Raw genomic sequence first — 27,404 nt, 5'->3', positions numbered from 1 at the left:
TGAGATTTTAAATGAATTTATACAAAAATAGTTAAGCTACAATGTTGTTACCACCCCAAATCTAGCTACTTGATATACAAATAGGGCATCTGCGGGTCTGCTGTAATTTTCTTAAGAAATAACAACCTCAGTCCAAGTTCTTACAAGAAAACTATATTCTTTTAAAGAAAATGAAAATATCCTCAAAGGAAAAACTTAATTTAAGTCAAATCATATCCATTTGTTGTGGAGCCTGGTACACAGTGCGCGCATACAGGTGCTTTCCCGGCAGGGCGCGCGGGGCGCCCCCTCGCGGTTGCTCTGCACCAACACCTGCGGCTGGAGTTCTGCGCGAGCAGGTCTTTTCCAGGGGCTGAGGATGGTGGGGGGGGGGGGGGCAAACCCCAAGCCAGGAGCCAGGGCAGGGGGAAATTGTGGCTGAAAACACCCTCAAAGCCCCCATGGCCAAATACCACAATGTTCCCCACAAAAACAAGTCACCCGTCTCACCCACCAGCGGGCAAGGCATTTATGAAACACACAAACCCGTGTGCCCTCCACCAACCCAGGCCTTCCGGACCACACCCTATCCCGGGGAGCAAGTTTGGAGGGGGTCCCAGGCCCCTTCCGAACCAAGGAAGGTGGACCTCTCCAGCTCTCCAGCCCAGCCTGTCCTGGAGGCTGCAGAGGCGTAGCGAGTCCTGGAATGGAAAGCTGGTGACTGGGCAGGGCACCCGAGGGAGGTGACTTGAGGAGGCACAGACGGTGAATAAATAGGAGTAGCTTCAACGCGGGGGTCCGGCCCCTGCGGACAGGCCAGCAGCTGGGCAGGAGTGCGGGAGGGAGTGTGGTGGCAGTGGCAGCAGGGCCCGCAGGGACGCTGACTGGGCCACCCATGCGGCCCTCCCTCCCACACCCAAGCCCACGCCCAACCTGCCCCTGCTCAGAGCTCAGTGACATGCACAGCCGGTGAGGGAAGTGGGCCATGCCCCAGACGCCGCAGATGGCAGCGCCGACACAGAAGGTGGCCCTCCAGGGGATAGCAGCGGCGTCCATCTTCCCCACTCAGCTGCAACCCGCAGTCCTAGGAAAGAACACAGCCCAGACACCAGAATAAGGGGGGTGGGGCACAACTAGGACAATCGGCGGTCAGGGAGTGGGGACAGATCTGCAGGCTCTGGACAATATGCTGAAGACTGGCTGGTACTCTGCCAGGGGCAGGACAGGAGCCCTGTGCTGACTGAGGTGCATCTTGGTGGATATGGGTTTGGGTCAGGGAGGGAGGGCCGGGGATAACTGTGGGCATCAGGCGATGGTTTAAACACACACACACAAGCAGGTTTCCTCCCAGGAGTGCCAGTAACTAGAAGAGGGCAGAGCTGAGCCTTAGCACAGGGCGGCAAAAGAGGCTGGAGGAGAAAACAGAAGTGAGGAAACCAAACCCGGCGGTCCTGGGGGCAAGGTGGAGGAGAGGTGGCGGAGAGGTGGCAGGTGTGGGGAAGCGTTACAGATCCCACTCCGGGAGCAGGCCCTCTGACCCAAGAGGCCTGGAGAGCGACCCCAGCGCCTGGGGGCCTGGGGCGTAGGGCGCTGGTAGAAAGCTTGCCAGTAAGCAAGAGGGAGGCCTGGGTCAGAGCCCCCGAGAGCAGGAGAAGGAAGTGTGACCCCCAGCCCCTGAGACCCATGCCTGCCCCGCTCCCACAGGCCATGGAGCTGGGCTACTGCCCTGAAGTCACAGCCTCAGGTCCCAAATCATTCATGACCCAGGACTTCTCCCTGTCCTTCCTGGGTCCTGCTGCTTCCCCGTGTCCACCAGAGAGGGAAGGAGTCAGGGAGGCTGGACCCCCATCTCCATCCAGAGCTGAGGGCTGGGCCAGGGCAACAGCGCAGCCCTCACGGCGCCAGCAGCCTGGCCGGCTCCCTGACTCAGCTTCGGCCACAGGCCAGGGGTCGTGGTCAGCGACCCCCAAGGGAATGCTATGGCCCCCGGGATGGTTAAGCAGGCACAGGGACGCTGAGGCCATGAGTGCTACAGGGGAAGCAGTGGCCCCTCTGCAGGCCACGGCTCCTCACCCTGCTTCCTGGGACCCTGCAGGATTTCTGCCCCCACTGGGCCGCCAGCCCCACCAGAGCACCGCACTGCTCCCATCTGCCAAGGCGCTCTTCCTGGTTTCCCTGCCGCCCCTCTGTCCTCCATTGTGGTCCCTCAAAGACCAGTGCTCCTGGGGTTTCCTCCTTCCTCTACAACCCTCCCCGGAAGGCTCCATCTCTTTCTCTGCTTCCACTGCCACGTCCCTCTTCCCATGGTGACAGAGTGACAAGAATTGGATTTCCCCTCCCACCTTTGACCATAAACAAAACAGGCTACGTGCATGAACAGTGACTCTCAGACCCAGGAGAGCACCTCAGGTCCCTGAGAGAAGGAGGCAGGGTGATAACCCAACCACCGCCCAGCGGTCGCCTTGGCTTTAGAACACGGGGAGGCCACGATGAGAGTTCACAGGGCAGAGTAACAGAGAGCCGCAGGCTGGTCACTCCCGAATTCCTGCCTCTGTTGGCAGAGTCTGAATTCCAGCACATCTAACAGTCTACCGGACCTTCAGTCTCCAGCTACCAAAAATGGGAGTCCTACACCTCCTCTCTCTCTCCCTCACTGCTGTAGCCTAGACGTGGAACACCCCCAGAGGCCCATGTGTAGGCCCCTGATCCCCAGCCCGCCGGGCCACTGGGAGGCAGTGGAACCTTGAACAGATTTAGGCCACGTGTGGTGGCACATTCCTGCAACCCAGCCACTCGGGAGGCTGAGGCGAGAGAATCACAAGCCTAAGGGCAAACTGGGCAACTTAGCAAGACCCTGTCTTAAAAAATTAAAAAGGGCTGGGGATGCAGCTCAGGGTGGAGGCCCCTGGGTTGAGGGCATGCCTTCATCAGAACTTGTGGGACACCCCCCACTGGTACCCACTGCTTCTTCCTCGTTGTCTTTTGTGTCCCAGCCAAGGTGAGCAGCTTTGCTCCACCACACATGATGTGCCACCACAGGCTCCAAATGACAGAGCCAATCACTCATGGACTGAAACCTCTAAAACTGTGAGCCAAAAGTAAACCTTTTCTCTTTATAAAGTTGATTGTCTCAGGTATTTGTTTTAGTGACAGAAAGCTGACCATCACACTCACTCTGCTCAAGTCCTGATGGACATTCCCACCCCTCGACTCCTGCATCCAGCACCTCCCAAATCTAGTCCCTTCCCTGCCTTACTACCATTCAATTCTGCCCGCTTCCCTGAACCCAGGACCACAACCTTTACCCCACCAGCCTCCTCAGGGCCTCCTTTCTCCTTCCATTCTCTGCATGGAAATGCGTGTCTTCTCTAAAATCCAGTCCTGGTCATCCCTTTTTGTCTCCACTCCCACAGGCTAAGTCCACATTCCTTAGTGCTCCTGTGTCCTTTTGTCCCCAGCTCCTACAGACTTCTCCAGCCACACAAAACCACCCTCCTCCCTTTGTACCTAAGCACATTCTGCTGCCTTCTTGGCCTTCTCGCTGCCTTCTTGGCTCTAATTATTCACCTTCCAATCTTAGCTCGGTATCACCTGCTCCAGAAAGCCTTCCCTGATTTCCCAAGGCTGCCTCTGTGCTCTGTGCTCTCCTCTGAATGGCACCTGTCACCCTGGGCAAATAGAGCTGAGTGTATATGCTGTCCTGTGCTGCCCCAGGCAGCAGGACTGTCCACGCTGTTGTGACCCCAGCACCCCACATACTGTAAGTAGCAGATATTTGCTTAAATGAGAAAACAGAGGCTGAGAGAGCACATGCCTGAGGAGAGAAGGGAGGGGGCTCTCTGAGAGAAGACAGGGAGACAGGAGACCCGGAGAGGAGGGGACCACCCCGGCCACTGGCTCTGCGAGGGCCCGGGCTCACCTCGCAGTGGTAGCATTCCACATGGTAGTCTCTGTCCATGGACACCACTCGGATGGTCGTCTCGCAGCCCTGGAAAAAGGGATGGACATGTGAGCCGCACCCCGGAACCTGAGGCCCACCGACACCTGCATGAAGGGCTGCCACGGCCCCGTGCACTCCACCGAGCGAGCACAGACCCCATGCCGACGGCACCACAGGTGTCCCTGGGTGTCACACGGGTGTCCATGTGCGTGCGTGTTGTTTTCACTTCTGGAGGCAGGAAAGGCCACGGCAGCAGCCTGGGACAGAGCTCACGGGGATGAGCCTAGCCCTGAAGAGCCGCTCCATCCCCAGGTGGCAGCTGCCTGACTTCCTCAGCCCGCAGAGTTCAACAGACCCCGAGCCACCCGTCATCCGCGGAGAAAGGAGCCGGGGGAGGCAGCGGGCAGCCAAGCAGCAGGGCCCGCTGCTCCCCTGGAACTCACGCCAGGGACACCTGCTTGGGCACATGCATGTCCCATGACTCTGAGGGATGTGGAGCTGGGGTCATCCCTCCCACTTTAGCCTAGGATCTGAGGCAGGACAGGACAGGCAGGGCTGGGCAGAGGCCAGGGGGACCGGCATCTGACCATCTCCAAGTGGATGGTTCCTACCTGTGCAGGGAGGATAGGACGGGCACAGGAGGCACATTTTGGTGCAAAAACCCTGGAGGAACAAAGGAAACCAGAAGTGACCAGTTACGTGACCAGAGGCCAAGGGCACAAGGATAGGTCCACCCATTGCAGCCCCAAGACACAGCCCAACCAAGCATCAGGCCTTCCCTCCTCCCGTGGATGCTTCGTGGCTTCCGCCATGCCTTCTGGGTACTGCCCTTTCATCTGGCTCCCAATTCACCTCCACCCTATCCCACCTCTAGAATACTTCAGGTTCATCCTGCCATCTTGCTCATGCTTCCTGTGAGTTCCCTGCCACTTAATGTCCAGGTTTGGTCCACCCCGGCTGAGACCTCTGCAAGACCTGGCTCCACCCCGAGTACCGGGGGCAGATGGCCAGCACCAATCCCAAGAGAGGCAGCAGCACAGGACTGAGCTCCTAGGCCTGAGCCTGGAGCCACAGCAAGGCAAATGGACCGAGGGCACCAGACAGAAAGGAGAAAGGGTCTATAATGACCCAAGTCCCCATCCCAGGGAAGAGGCCCAGCCCTGAGTGCAGTGAGAGCAGTTAGGAGAGTCCCACACACTTGGAAGAGGGGCACATGCAGGCAGAGACAGGAATGGCTGGTGGCAGAAGTGCCCAAGAAAGGGGGTCGAGGCAGACATCTGTGCCCTGCCCCAGCCACTAAGTGCACAAGGAGAGGCCAGAAGAGGAAAGCCCAAGAATGGAAAGCAGAGAGGAAGGCCAGAAAAAGGCTCCCAGGGAGGCCGGGGAGTTGGGGTGACGCCTGCTCCAGGCACCCGCGACTCACGTGTGATAGTCCCTGACGCAGTAGATGTTGTTCTCCACGTCCACGGTGAAGGGCACCCCGTCCAGGCACTCATTGCACACGGAGCACCGGAAGCAGCCGGGGTGATAGGACTTGCCCAGGGCCTGCAGGATCTGGGGGCGGGAGGCACTGAAGGGTCAGTGCGGTTGGGAGGCTCAGCAGTGCCCCTGGGGGAGGCTCTGAGTCTGAGCCCCGGGCAGGTCCGGATCAGGTGAGAGGGTGGGGTCCTCAGACTCCGCCTGTGTCAGAGGGGCTCCCGGAAGCTGGGGGAGGGTCTCACCATCTCCATGATGAGGTGTCCACACACGCTACACTTGTCAGCTGTTTGCTGGAACCCGGAGTACTGGGAGGGGGACACAGGGTGCAGGACGTCAGACCACAGGGGTACGCGCCCAGTCAGCACCTGCCTCCTGCCTCAGGGCTCCGTGCACAGAAGAGTCCCGCCCCTGCACGGCCAAGGGCACGGCCCACTCACCAGGAAGTCCTCCTGGCAGTACACCTTCTCTCCCACGTTGTAGAACGCCTTCCCTCGAAGTCGTCTCCCTGTGAGGGTGAGGGGCGGGAAGGGGGACCCTGGAATATCGAACAGGATGGAGCCGGCTTCCATCTCTCAGCGCTCTCCTCCAACAGATGAGAAGGTGGATTATGGATGCATTTTTAAATTTCCCCGTAATGTTGTTATTATTATAATAGGCATTTCAAAAAAGTAGCACACACTGTGAACAGAACACTGGCAAGAGGTCATCAAGGCAAACATAAGAACTATTTTTGTAGCTGGGTGTGGTGGTGAACGCCTGTAATCCCAGAGGCCGAGGCAGGAGGACTGCACATTCAAAGCCAGCCTCAGCAACTTATCGAGGCCCTAAGCAACTCAGTGAGACCCCCGTCTCTAAGTAAAAATTTTAAAAAGGGCTGGGGATGCGGCTCAGGGTTTAATCCCCGGTACAAAAAAAAAAAAAAAAACGAACCTTTTCTATTTGTTGCAGTGCTGGGATTAAATCCAGGGCCTCTACAAAATGAATCTTCTTAATCTACAAATACTAGAAATACAACTCCTTCCCCCACTATGAACAGCATCCTAGTCAAAACAAAAGCTGCAGCTGACCTGGCGGCCGTCAGAAGCTCTCCTATCACAGGTAGGGGAGTGCAAACCATATAGCCCATCTGGGAGAGTGCCTGCCTTGCTCGCTTCAGGCCCGGGTTCGAGTCCCCAGCCATGTGGGATTGTGGAAATAACAAAGGAAAACAAATCTGAGCCTCACAGTTAGGGGAAAGGTACCAGTTCCAACCAGAGGGAGTGGCGACCACTGGCTACCACAAGAACCAAACTAGCACCCTATATGACAGTGAGATATTACATTGTTTCCCCTTAAGATTTAACCTTGAGCTTAATGTTCTAGGCAATGAAAAAAAACAAGTGGAAGAAAAGAAAGGCAGTGAACTACTTGGAAGGCTAAGGCAGGAGGATCACAGGTTCAAGGCCATACTTGGCAACTTAGCAAGTTTTTGAAAAGAGAAAGGGATTTGGGCCAGGGATTTGGGGATGTAGCTCAGTGATAGAGTACCCCTGGGTTCTATCCCTGGTGGTGGGGGGGGCAGCAATGAAGAATAGAAAGGAAGAAATAAAACTACCTTCAGTCACAAAGGACATAATTGTGTTGTATAGCAAATCTTAAGTAATCGTAAAAAAAAAAAAAAAAAAAAAAAAAAAACAGGCTAAGCAAGTTCAGCAAAATTGTTAGGATATAAGGTCAGCATTTAAAAACCAAATGTCCAAATATATTTTTATATTCTAGCGACAAATGATTGGAATGATTGGAAAATGAACTCATATTTTTTAAAAACTACATTTATAATATCATTAAAGAAAAGAACACTATAAAGAGGAAATTTAAGGGGGATGGGGTTGTAGTTCAGTGGTAGAGCGCTTGCCGAGCACATGTGAGGCACTGGGCTTGATCCTCAGCACCACATAAAAATAAATAAAGATATGTGTCCATCTACAACGAAAAAATATTTAAAGAATAAACTTACGGAAAGATGCCTATGACCTTATACTGTAAAACCAAACTGAGCTGAGAGAAATTCAAAAGGATCTACAATAGGGCTGGGGGCATAGCTCAGCAGTAGAGAGCTTGCTTACCATACACCACGAGACCCTGGGTACCACAGGAAAAAAAGAAGAAAAAAAGAAAAGACCTTTACAAACACAAAAAGATACACCATCAATAGGCAATAATTTCCCCTTGAAGTTTCTGCAGGGAAAGGGCTGGGAGCTCTCCTGGATTCTCTTTTCAAGAACATTTGCACAGCAAACTACTTAGAAAACAGATAGTCCTCGGGAACAGAGGGCAGGTTTGTTTGCTGTCTAGTATTATAAAGATAAAATCTCCCTCCAGGATAATGGTCAAGCAGCTTTGCTGGCAGCCTGTTACAAAATATTAGGCTTCTTACTCGAGGGGGTGGTGCACGCCCTAATCCCAGGACTCAAGAGGCAGAGGCAGGAGGCTCGGTTGAGCCCAGGAGCCCAAGAACAGCCTGGGCAACAAAGCAGACCCTGTCTCAAAAAAGAAAAAAAAAAAAAATTGGGGTTCCTTAAGCTCAAGGCTCCTCAGCCCTGGAAGACACCTACTGTGTGCAGCTTCTTCCTAGCCACTCTGTCAACTCTGTGGGACTCAAGGGGGAGGCAGGACAGAAGAGGACAAGGAACTCATGCAGAAAGTCTCTGACCACAGGCTCCTGTCTTCTGTGAGCATCACAGAAGAGAGGCTGGTTAACCTGTCAGCTTGCAAAGGGTGGAAATCTCAGACCTTCACACTTCGTAACAGTCATGGTCATGGCTTCAAATGTTATAGGATTAATTTGTATCTAGTGCCACCCAATCTAGGTCTCAGCACTCTTTTTATCTTTCTTTCTTTTTTTTTTTTTTGTAAAAACTGATATGCCAACTCTAAAATTTATATTAAAATTCATTTAGGGCCGGGGATGTGACTCAGTGGTAAAGTACTTGCCTGGCATGCATAAGGTTCTGGGTTCAAATTCCCCAGCACCAAAAAAAAAAAAAAAAAATTCATTTAAAAACATGCAAACAGCCAGGCATGGCAACCCATGTCTGTAATCCCTGTGAGCCTGGAGCCTGAGGCAGGAGGATCACAAGTGTGTGGCCCCCTCTCAGCAACTTAGGGAGGCCCTAAGCAACTCTGTAAAATTAAAAAAATAAAATAAAATGAAAAGGGCTGAGGATGTGGCTCAGTGATTAAGCATCCCTGAGAACCAGAATAGCCCAATCTTTTTTCTAATAGATTTTTTTTACCTTTATTTTATTCATTTATTTTTATGTGGTACTGAGGATCAAAACCAGTGCCTCACATATGCCAGGCAAGTGCTCTGCTACTGAGCCACAACCCAGCCCCCAAATAATCTTCACAAAGACTTATGCTACCTTTTTTTTTTTTTTTTTTGGGTACCAGGGGATTGAACTCAGGGGCACTTAACCACTGAGCACATCCCAGCCATTTTTTATATTTTATTTAGAGACAGGGTCTTACTAAGTTGCTGAGGCTGTCAATCCTCCTGCCTCAGCCTCCCGAGTCACTGGGATTACAGACTGGCTTATGCTACCTATTTTATAGACTTATAGAACAATCAAACTAATATAATATTGGGATAAGGAGACCAAAAAGATCAACAGAACAAGGCTGAGGTTGTAGCTCAGCGGTAGAGTGCTTGCCTAGAATGCATGAGGCATTGAGTTTGATCTTCAGCACCACATAAAAATAAATAAAATAAAGGTATTGTGTCCATCTACAACTAAAAGAAAAAAATTTTAGAAAAAGATCAATAGAACAAAATGAAGTTCTAAACACAGACACAAAAATATTTCAACAAATGCACAGGGAGGAAAGTAAAGTCTTCAGCAGATGGTGCTAGAATAACTGGATACTGTTATGGAAAAACAATAGAACTCAATCCCTTAACTCACACCATGCTCAATAATTAATATGAACTGGTTTACCAACCTAAATATAAAATCTAGCAACCTAAAGCTTCTAGAAGAAAATTACAGGAGACTATCTCAGGAGGACAAAGACTTTTTAAGTCACAGAAAGTGGGCTGGTGACATAGCTCAGTAATAAGAGCATTTGCCTAGCATGTGAGAGGACCTAGATTCAATCCCCAACATCACAAAACTAAACAAAAACATCAAAGGACATCATTAAAAATATTTTGAAGATTCACACTAGAGCCAGGAATGGTGGTGTATGCCTGTAATTCCAGCAACTCAAGAGGCTGAGACAGGAGGATTGCAAGTTTGAGGCCAGCCTAAGCAATTTAGTGAGACTGTCTCAAAATAAAAAATTTAAAAAGAGCCAGAGATGTAGTTCAATGCATGCCTAGCATGTTTAAGGTCCTGGGTTCAGTACCTGGTACTGCAAATAAAAAGAATCACACTAGGAGAAAATATTCATAAAACTGAGCCAGGATCTGTGGTGCACATCTGTAACCCCAGTGGCTCAGGAGGCTGAGGCAGGAGGATTGCCAAGTTCAAAGCCAGCCTCTGCAAAAGCAAGGTACTGAGCAACTCAGTGAGACCCTGCCTCTAAATAAGATACAAAATAGGACTGGGGATGTGGTTCAGTGGTCAAGTGCTCCTGAGTTCAATCCCTGGCACCCAAAATATAGATAAATAAATAGATAAAGAGATAAATGGATAAATAAATAAATAAAACAAGCCTGAAAATTTGCATCTTACTATATATAAATGTATTAAAATTGTATAATTTAATCATTAAAAGACAACTGGCATGCAACTGTAATCACAGTAACTCAGGAGGCTGAGGCCCTAAGCAATTTAGGGACACCCTGTCTCAAAATGAAAAATAAAAGGGGCTGGGGGTGTAGCTCAGGGGTTAAGTGTCCATAGGTTCAACCCCAGTACCAAAATAACAATAGGCATTCCCAATTCTAAAAAAAATGGCCAGTAGCCCTAAACAGGCTTCCCAAAACATATATTAATTAATGTTTAACCTCATTAGTCAGTCACCAAGGAAATATAAATTAAAACCACAACGAGATACCATTAAAATGGTTAAGATTAAAAAGACAAAAATGCCAGTTGTTGGAAATCTGTAGACTAGCCCAACTCTCCTACATTGCTACTGGGAGCCTAAGATGGTACAACCCCTGTGGAAAATAGTCCAGCAGTTTCTTATAAAGTTAAACATACACTCACCCTATGACCCAGAAATTCCACTCCTTGGAATTTACTCAAGAGAAATGAAAACATATGTCCACAAAGTGAACTCTACAAGAATGTTCACAGAACATTCGAGTGTCGATCAACAGTTCATGGATAAACAAACTGAGGTGTATTCATACAATGGATTCCTATTCAACAATAAAAAGGAGTGAGGTACTGACACATGCAGTGAAATGGATTGGGGGAAAAGGTGTGCTCAGCAAAAAAAATTAGCCACAAAAGTGGAAATATTATGCAAACACATTTATATAAGTTCTAGAAAAGACAAAACTAATCTATAGCTAGAAATCAGAATACTGAGCTGGGCTCAGTGATGCCCACTTGTAATCGCAGCTATTTGGGAGGCTGAGGCAGGAGGATGGCAAGATTGAGGCCAGACTCAGCAACTTAGACCCTGTCTCAAAATAAGAAGGACTGAGGCTGGGTGTGGTGGTGCACACCTGTAATCCCAGGCACTTGGGAGTCTGAGGCAGGAGGATAGAGAGTTCAAAGTCAGCCTCAGCAACTTAGTAAGACCCTGTCACTAAATAAAATATAAAAAGGGCTGGGGATGTGACTCAGTAGTAGAGCGCCCTAGAGTTCAATTGCTGAGAAGCAACTGAAAAATGGCCAGATGGACATTCCGAGGGAGCTAAAAGTTTCTTGTATCTTTGTTAGGGCTGTGAGTGTACACATTCATCCACAATCTTTTTACTGTATTCCTAAGGGCTGGCGGTGTGACTCTGAGGTGGGCACTTGCCCTCTATCTACCTAAGATCTGTTTCTTAGACTGTATGTAAGTTGTTCTCAATTAAAAGTAAGCAAATGGGATGGAGGTGTCTCAGCAGTACAGCCCGTGCCTGACACACACAAAGTCATGGGTTTGATCCCCATCGCCACAAAAATCAATTCATTCATTCATTGACAGTTGGCAGGGAAGGGCAAAAGGGAATCTTGTGGGATGGTGGAAATGTTCTAGGAGATCTGGGTGATAACAACAAAGGCATATACATACATATGTAAAAATGTATCAAGCTAAAATATACTTAGGATCAATATATTTTTCATTTTAAATACTGACCAACACAAAAGAAAGAGACAATCAAAAATGTTGAGGCAGGCTGGGAAAAGTTGTTTCCTATAAAAAGAAATTTTTTAAAAAAGTTCTCAGAGCCCGGTGCAGTGGCGCAATCCCAGCAGCTCTGGAGGCTGAGGCAGGAGGATGGCAAGTTCAAAGCCAGCCTTAGCAATGGTGAGGTGCTAAGCAACTCAGTGAGACCCTGTCTCTAAATAAAATACAAAATAGGGCTGGGGATGCGGCTCAGTGGTTGAGTGCCTCTGAATTCTATCTCTGGCACCCCTCCAAAAAAAATTTTTTTTGAGGCAGATTTGAAAAAAAAAAAAAAAAAAGAGAACATCAAGAAATACAACGATCCAATCACTGAAGTAGAAAACTCAACGCAAGAGTTAAATAGACTACTAAACAGTTGGAGAGAAAAATCAGTGATCTAAATTTCAGATTTTAGAAGAAAGAGCTGAAGAAATTAAATAATACAACAGGGAGGGTCGAGGGCGCAGCTCAGAGCCAGAGCGCTTGACCAGATAGACGGGAGAGGCCCAGAGTTCTGTCCCCAGCACCAAAAGGAAACAGAGTAAAAATACAACAAAGGGAGATAGAGATGGATAATATGAAGGTGAGGTTAAGAGACAGACACAGCTGCACTACATGCCTGCAATCCCAGGCACGGGGAGGCAGCAGGACCGCAAGCTCAAGGCTAGCTGGTGCAACTCAGCAGTACCTCCCCTAAAAAAAAAAAAAAAAAAAAACATAAAATAGAATGAGAAAGCCTCATACTTCTCATTTGGATCCTAAAAGGAAATAACAGAGAATAAGAGAGAAGCAATTTTGGAAAGTAAAATAGCTGAAATTTTCCCCAACTCAATGAAAGGCTTGAATATTCAGGAATCACAATGAGTCCCAAGCAGGACAAAAAAAGGAAGACACACCTGAATACATCAAACTATAAAAACGCTACATTTTCTGTACTTTAAATACGCCGGGCAGTAACCCGCGGAAGGGGCACGTGTGGCGGTATGCTGCTCTGCTGTTGCCCCTTTTTTCATGGTATCATTTAAAAGACAAGTTCTTGGCTGGGGCTGGGGCTCAGTGGTAGAGTGCTTGCCTAGCATGTGTGAGGCACTGGGTTCGATTCTCAGCACCACATAAAAATAAACAAATAAAATAAAAGGTCCATCAACAACTAAAAAAGTATTTTAAAAAAAAGTTCTTTTTTTGCAGCACTGAAAATTGACACCAGGGGGCGCTCTTACCACTGGACTACATCTCCAGTCCGCCCTGCGGCCACTCATTTATTTATACTAGGAATTGAACCCACAGGCACTTCACCACTCAGCCACATCCCTGGCCCTTTTTATTTTTTTGAAACAGGGACTTGCTAAGTTGCCGAGGCCCGGAATCTGTGATCTTCCCGCCTCATCCTCCTAGGTGGCTGGGATTACAGGCCTGCTCCACCACACTGACGAGTATTTAATTCTATTGCAGCCAAATTGTCAGTCTCTGCTTTTACATTCAGTGTGACTAAGGAAAAACAAAAACAAAACAAGTTTTCTTACCAGGAGACTGGCAAATATACGCTTCTGTCCTACTCTTATAAGTGTCAAATCTTTCCTGCACCTGGATTTGATTTAAGTTTCTTAGCTGGGTGACCAAAGTTTCCAGAACCATCTACAGTGTTTGAATGCCCTGGGTTCAATCCCTCCTACCAGAAAAAAAAAAAAAAAAGACATCAGAATTTAGCCACACTATTGGCTGCTTCTTTATCAAAGAACCTGAACTGGCTTCACATCCATGCAAAAGCCTGGATTCCTTTTCCCATGTATAGTGTGGTTCAGATACTCAGGCAAGTCTGTCAATCAAATCACAGCATGCCCATCAGCCACAGGGATTGGTTCAGGTATGGATGTGTGAGATGATCTGGTCAATGAGATACAAAGAAATTTGCTAGGTGCCTTCTGAAAAACAAGTTTCCCTGCTCCCAGACAGTGCCCAGAAGAGATGCCCCACTTTTTCTCCAGACCACTGGAATGAAACTGAAGTCTCAAGTTGCTACCTGGACATCTCACTGCTATGAGAGAAGTTGCCCTAAGGATGATCCCAAACTATGGGCAACCCTGTCAGGATAATCACAGGACCTGAACTGCTGGAACAAACCCTGCCTGCAAGTAGATCTATCTCGGCACTCAGAGCTGAGGCCTCTTCAGCAGCTTCCCTGTTCTGCAGCTGACAAAGCATCCAGAAAATAGTGAATTAAATCCAGAGAGTATTATGGGAAGGTACAGAAGGAGTGTTCCATGCAGACCTAGAAAGCAACTAGCTCAGGCTGATGAGGAGCTCCCCAAGGGAACTCAGTAGAAAGTGATTAATGGAACATTTGGTGATTAAGGGGGGGGGGGGGACCCTGAAGATAAAATAAAGCAAGGAAATAAAGCATTATAGGAAAGGACTTTTTCTTTTTCCCCAATACCAGAACTGAACCCAGGTTGCTCTACTACTGAGCTATAGCCCCAGTCCTTATTTATTTATTTATTTATTTATTTGTATTTTGAGACAGGGTCTCATTAAGTTGCTGAGCCTGACCTGAACTTTCAACTCTCCTGTCCCCTAAATTGCTGGGCTTACAGGCATCACTGATAGCATCCAACTGGGAAAAAAACAACAACATTTTTTTAAAAGAAAACCTCCAGGAAAAGTAGGACTAGAGAAAAGGGGGATGTAACCACAGTATGCTTGGTTCTACAGTGAGTAATATTTATGCAGCCATAGTAATATAAACTCGGTTGACTGACTTAACTGGAGGGAAGGGGGAACAGGTGGTACAAGACTCTATTCCTGGGGCTGGGGTTGTGGCTCAGTGGTAGAGCGCTTGCATAGCATGTATGAGGCACTGGGATCGATTCTCAGGACCACATAAAAATGAATAAATAAAATAAAGGTATTATGCCCATTTACAACTAAACAAAAAATTTTAAAAAAGAATCTATTCCTCATTATCACAGCTCAAATAAGTCGATCATATCTAAGACTAATATGTCCAGAAGCAGCAGTTTATGCTACTTAGAGGTACAGAGGTGTCTGATACAAGAAACTGCTAAATAACACTAACAGGCTGCATCTGGGGAGTGGAACCAGGAAAACTTAAGTGGTTTTTTTGCTCATGCAAAAATACTTCCCAAACCAGGGGTGGTGGCGCACGCCTATAATGCCAGTGGCTCAGGAGGCTGAGGCAGGAGGATTGCCAGTTCAAAGCCAGCCTCAGCAACTTAGTGAGGCCCCTAAGCAACTCAGCGAGACCCTGACTCTAAATTAAAAATATCCAAAGGGGCTGGGCTGGGGATGTGGTTCAGTGGTTAAGTGTTTCTGAGTTTAACAACAACAACAAAAAAAAACTTCTCAGCACATGCCTATAAAACCCAGTAACTTGGGAAACTGAGGCAGAAAGACCACAAGTTCAAGGCTGGTCTCAGAACCTTAGCGAGATATTCAGCATCTCAGTGAGACCCTGTCTCAAAATTAAAAAGTTTAAAAAAAAAAAAAAAAAAAAAAAAACAGAACTGGGGTTGGTGGCTCAATGGTAAAGTGCCCCCAGGTTCAATCCTTAATAAAGAGAAAAAGGAAAAAAAAAAAAAAAAAAAAACTTCTCAGAACTATTTAATGTAATACTTTGCATACGTTATTTTGTAATAAAATGTTAAAATATTTAGCACAAGCAAATAAAAGATGTCTGCTTCAGGGCACAGTCTGGAAAAACAGTGGGAAAATCAAGAGTAGAGATTCATGAGGGTGGCTGGACTATCGTTACTTTTTTAGTTTTATAATTTTGTCTAAGTTAAATTATAAAATTTATAGTTTATACTGTGTGTAAAAGAGGGACAAAGGTAAAGGGCAGGGGGGGTCGTGGCTCAGTGGTAAAGCGCTTGCCTGGCATGTGTGAGGCACTGGGTTCGATAAATAAATAAAATAAAGTCCATTGACAACTTAAAAAAAAAAAAAAAAAAAAAGATGAAGGGCAGGAAAAAGAATATCAGCTCTATGTCCAGATGGACAGAAGACTGTCGCTGACTTCATACCTGCTTCCTGGCAGACATCAGTACCCTGCATGGGATGGAGACTCCAAAGCGCAGGACCAGAGAGACGGCCTTTCCTTATATCAGCAAAAGACTCCTCAGGGGCTCCATGGCTCCCCCGCCAGGCCCTAGCAAAGCCTGCGCCTCCCAAACAGGCCAGGCCAAAGGGAGCCACAACCCACCTGCACGGTAAGACTGTGACCAGCCTACTCCACACCCCAGCCTGGGCCAGAGCCGGTGGTCCATCTGCCTAGGAACTGGTGCCTGGGGGGTTCAAGAGGGACAGGGAAGGGGTTACCTACCGCAGGAGTCACAGATGAAGCAGTCGGTGTGGTACAGGCTCCCCATCGCCTGGCACGCCTGCCGTGCTCCATAGATGCCAAGCCCACACTTGATGCAAATGCCTAGGGGAGGAGAGGCAGGACGGAGGAGTGGTTGGCACCAGGGACAGTGGAGCCAGGTGGACAGGCATCTAGCTCCCAGTCCTGACGCCTCCGACCTGCCTGGCCTTGGGCAGGCGAATGTCTCTAGGCCAACATAACAGTCATTAATGACACACGGGGACCATAAAGGAAACCCACTCCTTAGAGTCTGTTACCATCGCCTAAGGGTTGGAGAGCACCCGATACTGAAGTAGACCACACTGCTACTAAGACGCACTGATACCTAGAAATGTCATTCTAAGCCCTCACTCTTGGACTGAGGGAAAATCCTTCCTGCTGTCTGTGAACCAAATCATACTCTTCAGAATAAAAACACATATTTTATGACCCAGACACAAAGAATGAAGACCACCCAGGTACACCCAGGGCATCACCCACCCTCCCAGGTCCCCTCTCCTCATCTGTACCACGGACCCCACATCTCCCCTTCAGTCAGCACATGGACGCGAATGGCCTGCCACCCAGCCCACCGGCGCTGGAAAAATCCTGCCAAGGACTGAAGTCCCCTCCCCCAAAGAGCCTGCATCCTAGCGGAGGAGACAGACAACAGCAGTTAAATAACAGTCAGGTGCCGGCGCGGAACCTGTCTAGGGGCCGGAGTGCAGCTCAATGGTGGAGCGTGTGCCTGGCGTGCCGAGGTCCTGGGTTCAATCCCAGCACCACACACGTGAAAGAGTATGTCCGAGTGTGTGCATCTTAAACACAGTGGTCAGGGAAGGCCCTGCTGACGAGGTGGTATTTGAGCAAAGACGCAAAGGAAGTAATCTCCGTCACTGTGCAGGTATCTGGGACAACTGGATGGAATTGGGGACCACTCCTAGTTGTAGGTAGGGGAGCAGGGGTGCCCAGTGGGTCTGACAGTGGGTGGAAAGGATAAGTGACCAGGAACACCAGGATGAAGCCCGGCCCCAGCCCTGGGGCACCCTGACCAGCCTGCCTGGAGATCCAGAAGGCAGCCCCCACGACACTGGGAGTCTCCCTCGCAGAGGTACTCAGGATCCCCTGTGTCCCCCAGGGCACGAAGACAGCTCCACCTATACTCCGGACCTAAATCTCCAGGACACACCGCTGTCCCCCTCCTTCCTGCTCTGTCTTTTTATGGGCTAAGCATCCCTTATCTGAAACGCTTGGGATCCAGTGTTTCAGATTTCCAGATTTTTCAGATTTTGGAATATCTACACAGACTTTAAGCTTCCCTCATCTGAAAATCTGAAATCTAAAACACCATATTCTCAAACTTTTTTCTGGGGGGGGGGGGGGCAGGGGTGATACCAGGGATTGAGCTCAGGGGCACTGGGCCTCGGAGCCACATCCTCAGCCCTATTTTGTATTTTATTTAGAGACAGGGTCTCACTGAGTTGTTTAGCACCTCACTTTTGCTGAGGCAGGCTTTGAACTTGCAATCCTCCTGCCACAGCCTCCGAGCCACTGGGATTACAGGCGTGTGCAACTGTGCCTGGCCCTAATTCTGAAACTTTTTGAGTGTCAATTTCATGCTCAAAAAAAGCTGGGATTTTAAAGCATTTCAGATTTTCTGGTTAGGGATGCTCAATCTGTATGATCATGGTCAAGTCTCTCATGCCTTTAAAAACAAAAAACAAAAAACAAAACCCTCCCTTCTTCAGCAGCCACTCCATTCCCCCTCCCCTCAGGCAAGAGAGAGAGCTTGGTGCACTCAGTCACCTCCTAACGAGCTGCTCATGTCTGCACTTTCCCATCTGATCTCTCCTTTTTGATTTCCAGGACATAACCTACACCTGGCTTTCTGGATCTTCTCCCTTCCCAGCTCTCCTGGTTACTCCCCTGCTTGGTCCTGGCCTCTGGGCTTGGGAGGGGTTGGGAGGACCAATTCAGATGCCCTCAAAAGCACACAAGGGCTGGGGAGGGTGGTTTGTTCCCAGCTACTCAGGAGGCTGAGGCAAGAGGATCGCAAGTTCAAGGCCAGTCTCAACAACTTAAGGAAACCTTAAAGGGTCTCAAAATAAAAAGTAAAAGGGTTGGGGGTGTAGTTCAGAGATAGAGCACCTACCTATCATGCACAGGATCTGTGTTCAATCCCCAGCACCACAACTAAAACCAGGCAGGAATGTACAGATGGCCTTGTGGGGACCCAGGTAAGTGACCCAGCTGCCAGGGGTTGCACCCACACCTCAGTTCTATAGTTGACTCCAAGGTGAGACAGCAGGCCCAGAGGCCAGAGACCCTGACTTTTCAAGAAAAGCTAGATAGACATCTAGATCTGAATCTGAAATCCTTCTATTCTGAAATTAATTACTAACTTACATGTTTTGAAAATGCAGAGACCAAGCCAACCTTAGGTACAGGTCCCTGTGTGTGGCTGAAGCCTCACTGGTCTCCCTGACACCCTGCCCAGGGCTCCAGATGCAACCCTGCAGCCTGGACTCCCAAGTGCTGATCCGCCTCCCAGAAGGCCCCAGACACCCCATGTCCAGACAGAGTTCCACTCCCCCAAACTACTCCAGATTGCAGCTCCCCCTCAGGAGATGGTATGTTCCTATACCCAGGTTCTGGGTTCATCAGGCGTGTGCCTCACCCCCACCTCCAATTTGGAACCTCTGTTCCCTAACCTTCGCTCCTACCCGTCACTCCCTCTGGCCTGATTCAGAATGTGATTCCCCAGGTCCCCCAGCCTGGCCCCCAGTAACCCATCCCCCAGACTGCAGTCAGACTTCCCATTCTTGTTCATCAGCTTTGAGAATCTGACCTTGTCATTTCCCTGATTAAGTTACTGGAAAAACAGTGAACAGTGAAAAGAATGAAACCTGGGTGCTTCTTGAGAAACTGGACAGAGGTGGATAAAGAAGGGAAAATTCTCTTCTATTCTGCATGAGTCGTTCTTGCATTTTATTTGATTTTTCTCTAAATATGTACATGCAACACTTTAATAAAGATATACGGAAGGAAAAGAAGGAGCATGAGACACCCAGAAATTAAGGGAGCAGGACACTGTGAGAAGAGCAGACTCCACACTGTGGGGTACCAGAGTGAGATGCAGACATTTAGGGCTGGGGTATGGCACCACCAGGGTCCAGTGTGAGAGGTGGGTCAGTCAAGAGAGAGGAGACAGCAGGTGGCTGCGGAGAACAGGAAGGCATTTAAATGAGCCAAGATGAGCTCAGCAAAACGCTGGGATGGGAAGAATGTAGGAAAGCGCTGGGGCCTCTTTCATGGGGTGTAGCCATGTAGATTCGGGAGTCTTGTTTTTTATCTTTTTTTGTTTGTTTGTTTGTTTTCTTTTTCTTTTTAGTGAAATACCCTTGTGCAAATTTATTGCCAGAGGAAAGCTGAGGGAGAAAGTGGAGGTTAGAGATAGAGGACCCTTATCCTCTTAGATGGCAGAAGAGAGGGGGTGGCCGTGGACTGGAGGGAGCCTGGCGGGAAGGAACAGGAAGCTGGTGGAGACAGACTGTTGACCACAATATTCTGCATGAAGCGGAAAGCAAGGGTGGACATCAGAGGAGAGAGGAAGGGTGCTGAGGAAATGGAAGAGCGAAGTGACCACGTCTCAGCGAGACTGGCGGCTCCACAAGACCAATGAGGCTAAAGACCAAAAATCTGCCCTGGTCCCAGTAGCATCCTGCGAGTCCCTCAGAGCCTGGAGGAGCAGCAGGGAAAGGGGCTGACTCGCTGACTGGGAGCCAGGGTCATGCTGGGCAGACAGCTGAGACGAATCGAAGGTCGTGGTGAGAAGCAGCTGCAATGGAACTGAAGGCTGCTGGAGAGAAGCAGAAGCAGGGTGTGGCCCCGGAGTGGGTGGCTAGAGAGAAGGCAGCCAGGCCACCAAACTGAAACATTCTGGAGGCCTGAGGCTGTTGACGGGCTAGTGGCAGGGAAACTCGGGGAGGAAAGAGGGAAAGTTCCAAAGACATCACTGAATGCAGAGAGCAACCAAGAGGTCAGCTGGCACCAGAGCCAAAGAGAAGGGATGAAGGATGGCACAGAGAGATCAGGTGTCTCGAGATCACTGGTGCTCATGCTGCCTGTAGACTCCTTTAGTAAAATTTTCTATTATTCAGGTTGATCTACCTAATATTGCCACTATTTTTTTTTTTTTTTTTTGGTACTGGGGATTGAATCAAGGGGTGCTTTACCACTAAGTCACATCCCCAGTCCTTTTAATTTTTTATTTTAAAGACAGGGTCTTACTAAGTTGCCCAGGTCAGCCTCAAACTTGTGATCCTTCTACCTCAGCCTCTGGAAGTACTGAAATTTACAGGGATGTGCCACCCACCCTGCTGGAAATTGCCACTTTTGTACCTCAAAACAGTCCAGTGTCATTAGAACCACGCAGCTCAAGCAAATGGTTGCTAATATTTTTTAAATGCTACCAAAATCTCAATTTCTGGCTGTTCTTGGTGCAGGGCACAATCTATCAGTCCCCTCAGGCTCCCATGTAGCTACCAAGCTGAGCCCCAGCTGTTCTTTAGAAAGGATGGCCCCCTATCCTCTACGATTTTTACCATCAGCCCCTTCACTTCCAATGTTACCTGCTGGGACTAGAGCCACCCAGAGTCACATAAAGATTCCAGGTGGCCATGGGGACCAAGAGACGAATCCCTCACCCAAGCTCTGCAGTACACAAGGGACAGAAAAAGGCCACTACTTTCAAGAGAGCACTGGAGAGTGTTCCTCTTCAGAACATGGTCCGGGCTCTGCTGCTGGCACCTGCCTAGCACAAGAGGCAACAGCTCCTCATTCATCTCTCTGCTACCAGGAGCCACCAGACCTGCCAAACCACAAGTTCTCACCCTGATCTCTCACAGGGGAGGAGCTCCCATCTCCAAAACAGGCCAACCCTTTAGTGCACACATGCCCTTGACCCCTGACCCTTCTGGAACTGCAACCCCTGGGACCTTCTTACATCCTCCTTTGCCTCCTTTTGCTCACTTTCTTCTCTCTGCCTGGAATGCTCCCAGCTGGCCTGCAATACACAGCCTCCTCATCTCTCAAGATCCAGTTCAGGACCTGGCGCACAAGTCTAATTCCAGGGATCCAGAGACTGAAGCTGGAGGATCCAGAATTCAAGTTCAGCCTTGGCAACTTAGCAAGGCCCTAAGCAACTTATTGAGACCCTGACTCAAAATTTAAAAATATAAAAAGGACTAAGGATGTGGCTCAGTGGTTAAGAGCCTCTGGGTTCAATCAAAAAAAGATCCAGGGAGGGGGCAGGGGGAAGGAAAGATGGTGGAATGAGACAGACATCATTACCCTATGTACATGCATGATTACATGAATGGTGTGACTCTACAATATGTACAACCAAAGATGAGAAGTTGTACTCCATTTGTGTACAATGAATCAAAATGCATTCTGCTGTCACGTGTACCTAAATAGAACAATTTAAAAAAGAAGAAGAAGAAGAAAGATCCAGTACAGGGCAGTCCAGAACTGCTACCTCCATTGAGTGCAAGATAGAAAGAAATCCCAGGACAGGCTCATTCCCAGGCTTGACAATCACCCTTGATAATCACCTGTCTAAAGCCAGGGGCCTCCATTCTCTGCGCTTATCAGGAAGAGAGGGAGCGAGGGAGGGAGGGAAGGACACTCTCTCCCCAGGCCATACAATATTTCTGCTGCGCCCCCACCTCACCCTGCGTTGTTGAAAGGCATGAGATAGCCCGTGAGGGGCTGGGAAATAGAGGCTGTCAGAGACTAGTGCTATCTGCAAATTCGTGGAAGCACAATTCCTTTAGGATACATATCCACAGTACAGCCCCGAGCAGCCCAGTGTGCCTGGCTTGGTCTTCCTCTCCCGCAAGGTGGGCTCTTCACCTCCAGCCACTAGTATCCCCACGGCCTCGGTCAGGGGGTGTCCAAGGGTACCTAGGGTACTCCACCTCCGTGTTCCTGTCCGCACCCCCATACTGCTGGGGGACGTCCCTTTTGCTGATCACGAAGCATCAGGTAGGGTAAACAGAAGCAAGTGCCAAAGGTTAAAAAGAAATGGCCAGGAAAAAAAAAAAAAACAAAAAAACAAAAAAACAAAGCTTATTCTGCCTATCGACCTGATTTTTTTCTCTAAATCAGAAACAGTGCATCAACTTACTTTGCCAGAACCCGTTCTGGCGGGAGACCTGGAGATTTAACTGCTGTTGGGAATAACCTAGACCTGGCAAGTCACAAAACGTCGTCGGCTCCCCAGCCCCACGGGAGACACAGCTTCTTAATCCCGATGACTCTTCCACCGCCCAGTCCCTGGCCCACCCGGAGCTCTCCTCCCACCCAACCCCGCGCGAGGAGGGCTGCGCGGCCCAGTTCGCTCACCGAAGTAGTCCCGCGCCGTGCGCGCCTCCAGCGCCCGCTCCAGCTCTCGGGTAAGCGCCTCCAGCCGTCGCTCGGCCGCGCTCGGGCCGCCCTCTCGGCCCGGAGGCAGCTGCAGAGAAGGCAGAGGGAAGGGGGCCGGCCCGGCAGGTTCCGGGGAGCGAGCCGGCGCAAGGCAAGCGCCGGGCAAGAGCAAGTCGGCGTAGGCGCCCGCCGAGCCGCGGGAGCCGAGACTGGACACGCTGGAGCGGGCACTGCCCACCGACGACGGACCTGGGCCCGGACGCAGGTCGGAGCGGCCGGAGCGTGGGCTGCCGTGGCGTTGGTCGTAGCCCAGGCTGATTCCGCTGGAGCGGGCGCTACCGCCGCCGCCACCGTCGGAGCCCGCCAGGCTGACCCGCGGGCTGCCCGCCGGCTGCGCGCTAAGCTCGGGAGCCACCGTGCGCCGCGGGCCTCTCTCCCCGCGGCTCAGTCCGTCCGGCCCTGCCTCGGGGCCGCCGCCTCCCTTGCCTCTGCGGCCCAGTGCCTGCGCCGCCTCCTCTCCCGGCCCGGGCCGCGGCCCCCGTCGACCCCGGCCCGGAGAGTCGCCGCCCGGCTCCAGCTCCCGCAGGGCCAGCCCAGCCAGGAGTAGGGCCGCCTCGTCCACGGCCGCCCGGGAGCGCTGCATGGCCCGGCCCGCCGGCCCTAGCGCGTCACCTCCGCCTCCGCTTCCCGCCGCCGCTCCGGCCGCGCCGCCGCATCGTCCGCCCGAAGCCCGGAGCCCGCCCCGGGACCCCTGGGCGCGGGGCGGGGCGGGGCCGGCGCCGGGCCGGGGTCGCTCCGCCGGCCACGCGCGGACCAAAGGACGCGGCGCACCGCTCAAGGGCGCGCGCGGCGGAGGAATGTGCGCTCCGAGGCACTGGGCCGCGCCCCCTCCTCCCCGCGGCCGCGCGGGGGGCGGAGGGACTCCTTTGCGGGGGCAGGAATGCGAGGAAGGAGACGGCGCTGCGGCCTCTGGAATGTGGGGGGAGTGGCGGCGGCGGAGCCGCAGTGTCCGCGCTGCGCCGGGAGCTCGGAGGGGCGCGGAGGCCGCGCCGGGACGTTGGGGCGGGCGGCTTGCAGCTGGCTCTCGGTGGTAAGGCTGCCAACGGTGGCGCCGCGGAGAGAGTCAGAGGACTGTGGTGCGCCCGGGCCGTCGGGCTTCTGGAAGGATTCCGGATTTCCGCAGGCAGAGCTGGAGAAAGCTCCCCCAATCCCGGTTGGAGAAATTTCTTCAGTAGACAGAAGTTTCCCACATTCTCCCCCATCTTACTTCCCAGCGCCACTTGGTTTTCAGGCGCTGCAAGCTCAGCCTGTGCAGAGCGCTGCGCCTGCAGCGACACTCTAAAAACCCTGTGCATCTCGTGCAGATGCGCCCTTAGGATCTTGCATGAACCCGGGACCCCCGGCCCGTCTCCGTGCCAAGTGGTGGCAGCTCACTAGCCTCGGGCCCCTCCTGGCTGTGGGAAAGGCGCCTAGAGCTAGAAGCTGTGGTTAGTTGGAGACTGGTCCATGTGCTGAGTTGCTGTACGCAGGCCCCTCAAAGGCCAGGCCGGAAACAGGCCTCAGGCTCAGAACTAGTGGGCAGCGAACCTCAGCCGTGATTACAACAGGGAGTTACTCCTGCTGGAGGTGTAGCTCAATGATAGAGCGCTTTCCTAACACGTGCCGGCGGCCCTTGCAAGATGGGACTGAGAATGCCAAAGGAGATGAGACTCCTCCCTTTTGCCGCACCTGCCCAGTCCTCTGATTTTAACTGTAGCTCAAAAGGGTGCTCCTAAAAGCACTAACGCTGCGGCAGATCCTGGGACACATACAGCCATAGAGGCCACCTTGATGAGAAGTGACTAGAGCTTTGTCCCACAGAACAAGACTGGTTTTTTTTGGTTGTTGTTGTTGTTTGTTTGTTTGTTTGTTTTTTGAGACGGGTCTGGCTAAGTCACCCAGGCTGGGCTCAAACCCACCATCCAGCTGCCTCAGACGCCCAAGTAGCTGGGATTCCAGGCGCGCATCACGCACCTGGTGTCTTGTCTTACATTTCAGACAGCAGTGGAGAGAACTGGTGAATCCAGAAAGACTTTCTTTTCCTTCTTTCCTTTCTTTCTCTCCTCTCTCCCTCCCTCCCTTCCTGTTTTCTTCCTCCCTCCCTCCCTGCCTACCTGCCTTCTTTCCTTTCCCTTCCTTTCCTTTCCTCCCTCTCACCCCTCCCCCCTTTCTCTTTTGGAAGTCAGTCTAGAGTGGAGAAATTCCTTCACTCTTTTCCAGACATCTTTGCTGAGAGAATTCCAGGAAGGCACCTTCTGTATCTCAGGGACAGGTAACTTGCGTGGGGAATTGCCCTACCCAGACTGACCAAGGCATTCTGGTCTCAACATTGCTAAGGAACCAGCTATTCTGGTAATGAAGCACAGTGTCTGATCCCAGCAACTCCCAGGGCTTGCAGAACTCCAGCCCCTGCCCCACCCCGGCACAGGGACAAGCAATTTAAATCAATTATCACATTCACTGATTATCAGCCATTTAAAAATAGTGGCAAAACTGTTGAAATAGTTGCACACATAATATTGGTATAAATTGGTATGACTTTTCAATTTCAGGAATAACAATTCAGTGGTTATCAACATTCACACTAAATAAAGCAACGAAACCAAAACCATTCATAAGCAGTAACACTTCTTGTGAGAATCTATTCTAGGGAAGCAATCCAAAATACAATTTAAGGACAAAAGTGTTTGCCACAACATTATTTGTGAAATCTATGCTGTCCGAGGACCTCCAGGCTTCCAAAAAGTTGCTGGGAGGGGGCTCTTCACATTCACAGGCAATTGTTAAATAAGTGTTCTAGAGCTGGGGATGTAGCTTGATGGTAGAGTGTTTACCTACCGTCCTCCATGCCCTCAGTTCAATCTCCAGTACCCCCCTAAAAGTGTTCTGTCCCCACCTGCCTACTTACAGATTTCTCTACTTAAAACACTATATTGCTAGGTGTGGTGATAACCTATGATAACCTACCTGTAATCCCAATAAGTCAGGAGGCTGAGGCAGGAGAATCACAAGTTCTAGGCTGGTCTGGATAACTTAGGGAAACACTATCTCAAAAATGAAAAGACAGGCTGGGGAGATAGCTCAGTTGGTAGAGTGCTTGCCTCGCAAGCACAAGGCCCTGGGTTCAATTCCCAGCACAGCAAAAAAAAAAAAAAAAAGAAAAAGAAAGAAAGAAAAAAAAAGAAAAGACTGGGGTAGAGCTCCTCTGAATTCAATCCCCAGTTAAAACAAAATACATAGAGATCAGCTAAAAACTCTTACTCTAGAAATAATTAAAACCAGGAAACAACCTCCTCCTTCTCCTCCTCCTCCTCCTCCTCCACCCTCCTCCCCCTCCTCCTTCTCCTTTTTCTTCTCATTGTTGTTGTTCTTTTTAGATATACATGAAAGAATCTTTTGAAAGAATCTTTTATTTTTATTTGGGGGATTGAACCCAGGGGTGTATAACCACTCACTGAGTCACATCCCCAGCCCATTTTTATAGTTTATTTTGAGACAGGGTCTCACTGAGTTGCTAGGGCCTAAGTTGTTGAGGCTGGCTTTGAACTTACAATCCTCCTGCCTCAGCCTCCTGAGCCCCTGGGATTACAGCCGGCCACATTACAGGCATGGGCCATCATGCCTGGCTCTCATTCTGTCTTGAGAAGCACAATGAAGAAGAAAAGGGATAGGGGCCGACTCATGAGATTTGAACCACTGTCCATGGATTCACTGCTGGCCTCCACTGATGCCCTCTCTGCCCTCCACTGACAAGAGTGATTTTGTGTGTTTCTTTCCTTCTTTTTCTCTCTTCCTCTTTCCATTTTCTTCAGTGGTATGCTGGTACATATTAACCAACTCTTGGGGAGAAATTTATACAAATCAGTAGTCCTAATTTGTACCTTCTGTCAATTACCATGCTATAAATACTCCCTCTATGGCCGATTTCTTATGGGTCGCTGAGGAGAGTTGGGAAGAGATAGGTGTAATCAGTGCTTCCCAGAGAGAAAGAGCTGGTTCCCACACACCATTGCCCAGGTACCACTCTGGAGGAAGGAGGGTTTTCACATCCTCCCAAGTTAACCAGTCTTCCCTTTGTCTAAGCAAATGGACCCAATCAGGAGGCAAAAACAGGACATATCTGATCTCAGACCATGTCCTGAGCCACCATCTTCTGAGGCCCCAAGAGCTGATCCTACCCATACTGTCTACACTGATTTTTTTATGGAACCCACACCCGACACATACACTGTCCCTTCTTGTAATCTAGCTTCCATCAGACCCCTTTAGTGGTCTGTAGTGACTGGACTCTATGAACACAATCCAGTGGTTTTCCTGTGGAATCTTGGATCCTATGTCAACCAGCAATGGCTGGATAAATTGGATTAAGAGGGAAATCGAATGGTACGCAAATTCCACAGGAGGAGCTGCTGGGATCCACACTCTCCCCTCAGTCTACAACAGGCTTCGCCCTTACAGAATTTCTTCTGGAGAGATCAACACAAATCTTAAATCTGAAGCACAATTGTCCCCTCCTGCAGCTCAGCTCCCGGAGCTGGGTTACCTGATACATCCTGTTATTAGGTGTGTCCAAACAGGTTTTCCTTCCCCTCTTCTCTGAGGGTCTCTGGTTCTTACAGACTGAGTCCACTTTCAACATCCCCTGGTCCTGTTATTTCAGTTATTCTGAGAAGGGCAGAAAAGATTCAAAGCATTGACCCTTGAAGCCCTAGATCAGTTCCTTAGTCTAAAAGTTAGGCTTAGAATCTGACATTTGCAGCTTGCTTTCAACTGTCAAGAGGCCAACTTTTCTTGCCTTGAAACCTTACCATACACTCAGGAACAGGAATTTCTGCAGAAACCATGTACCATGGTAAAAATCTGTGCCAGTCT

The 27,404-nt window shown here is 50.0% G+C and overlaps 1 protein-coding gene across 3 annotated transcripts; it reads right to left on the bottom strand.

The window, feature by feature from the left end:
- Positions 1–24,164, bottom strand: WTIP (WT1 interacting protein). Of its 3 annotated transcripts, none has more exons than XM_079116998.1 (8): positions 22,473–24,164; positions 16,047–16,148; positions 5,836–5,933; positions 5,641–5,703; positions 5,343–5,473; positions 4,531–4,582; positions 3,899–3,967; positions 1–1,063 (listed from the first exon to the last, which is right to left on the bottom strand). In XM_079116998.1, exons 1-8 carry the CDS (start codon positions 23,134–23,136, stop codon positions 923–925), a joined length of 1,320 nt encoding a protein of 439 aa, XP_078973124.1. In that variant the 5' UTR covers positions 23,137–24,164; the 3' UTR covers positions 1–922. The 3 variants fall into 3 exon arrangements, with proteins under 3 accessions (XP_078973124.1, XP_078973125.1, XP_078973126.1); XM_079116999.1 differs by having other exon boundaries at positions 5,836–5,903; positions 22,473–23,796; XM_079117000.1 differs by lacking the exon at positions 16,047–16,148 and having other exon boundaries at positions 5,836–5,903; positions 22,473–24,163.
- Between the last annotated feature and the right edge of the window lie 3,240 nt (positions 24,165–27,404).

This window comes from Sciurus vulgaris, assembly GCF_902686455.1.
Source record: "Sciurus vulgaris genome assembly, chromosome: 17".
NCBI classification, from domain to species: Eukaryota; Metazoa; Chordata; class Mammalia; order Rodentia; family Sciuridae; genus Sciurus; species Sciurus vulgaris.
Note: the sequence above shows the minus strand (reverse complement) of the source record. Positions and strands in the feature narration are given on the sequence as shown.

Coding starts and splice junctions, on each gene's coding strand:
- WTIP (XM_079116998.1), bottom strand. CDS start 23,136: ATGCAGCGCTCCCGGGCGGCCGTGGACGAGGCGGCCCTACTCCTGGCT. Junction 5,934..16,046: donor CTTCATCTGTGACTCCTGCG/GTAGGTAACCCC, acceptor TCGATATTCCAG/GGTCCCCCTTCCCGCCCCTC. Junction 4,583..5,342: donor TGCGTCAGGGACTATCACAC/GTGAGTCGCGGG, acceptor TTGTTCCTCCAG/GGTTTTTGCACCAAAATGTG.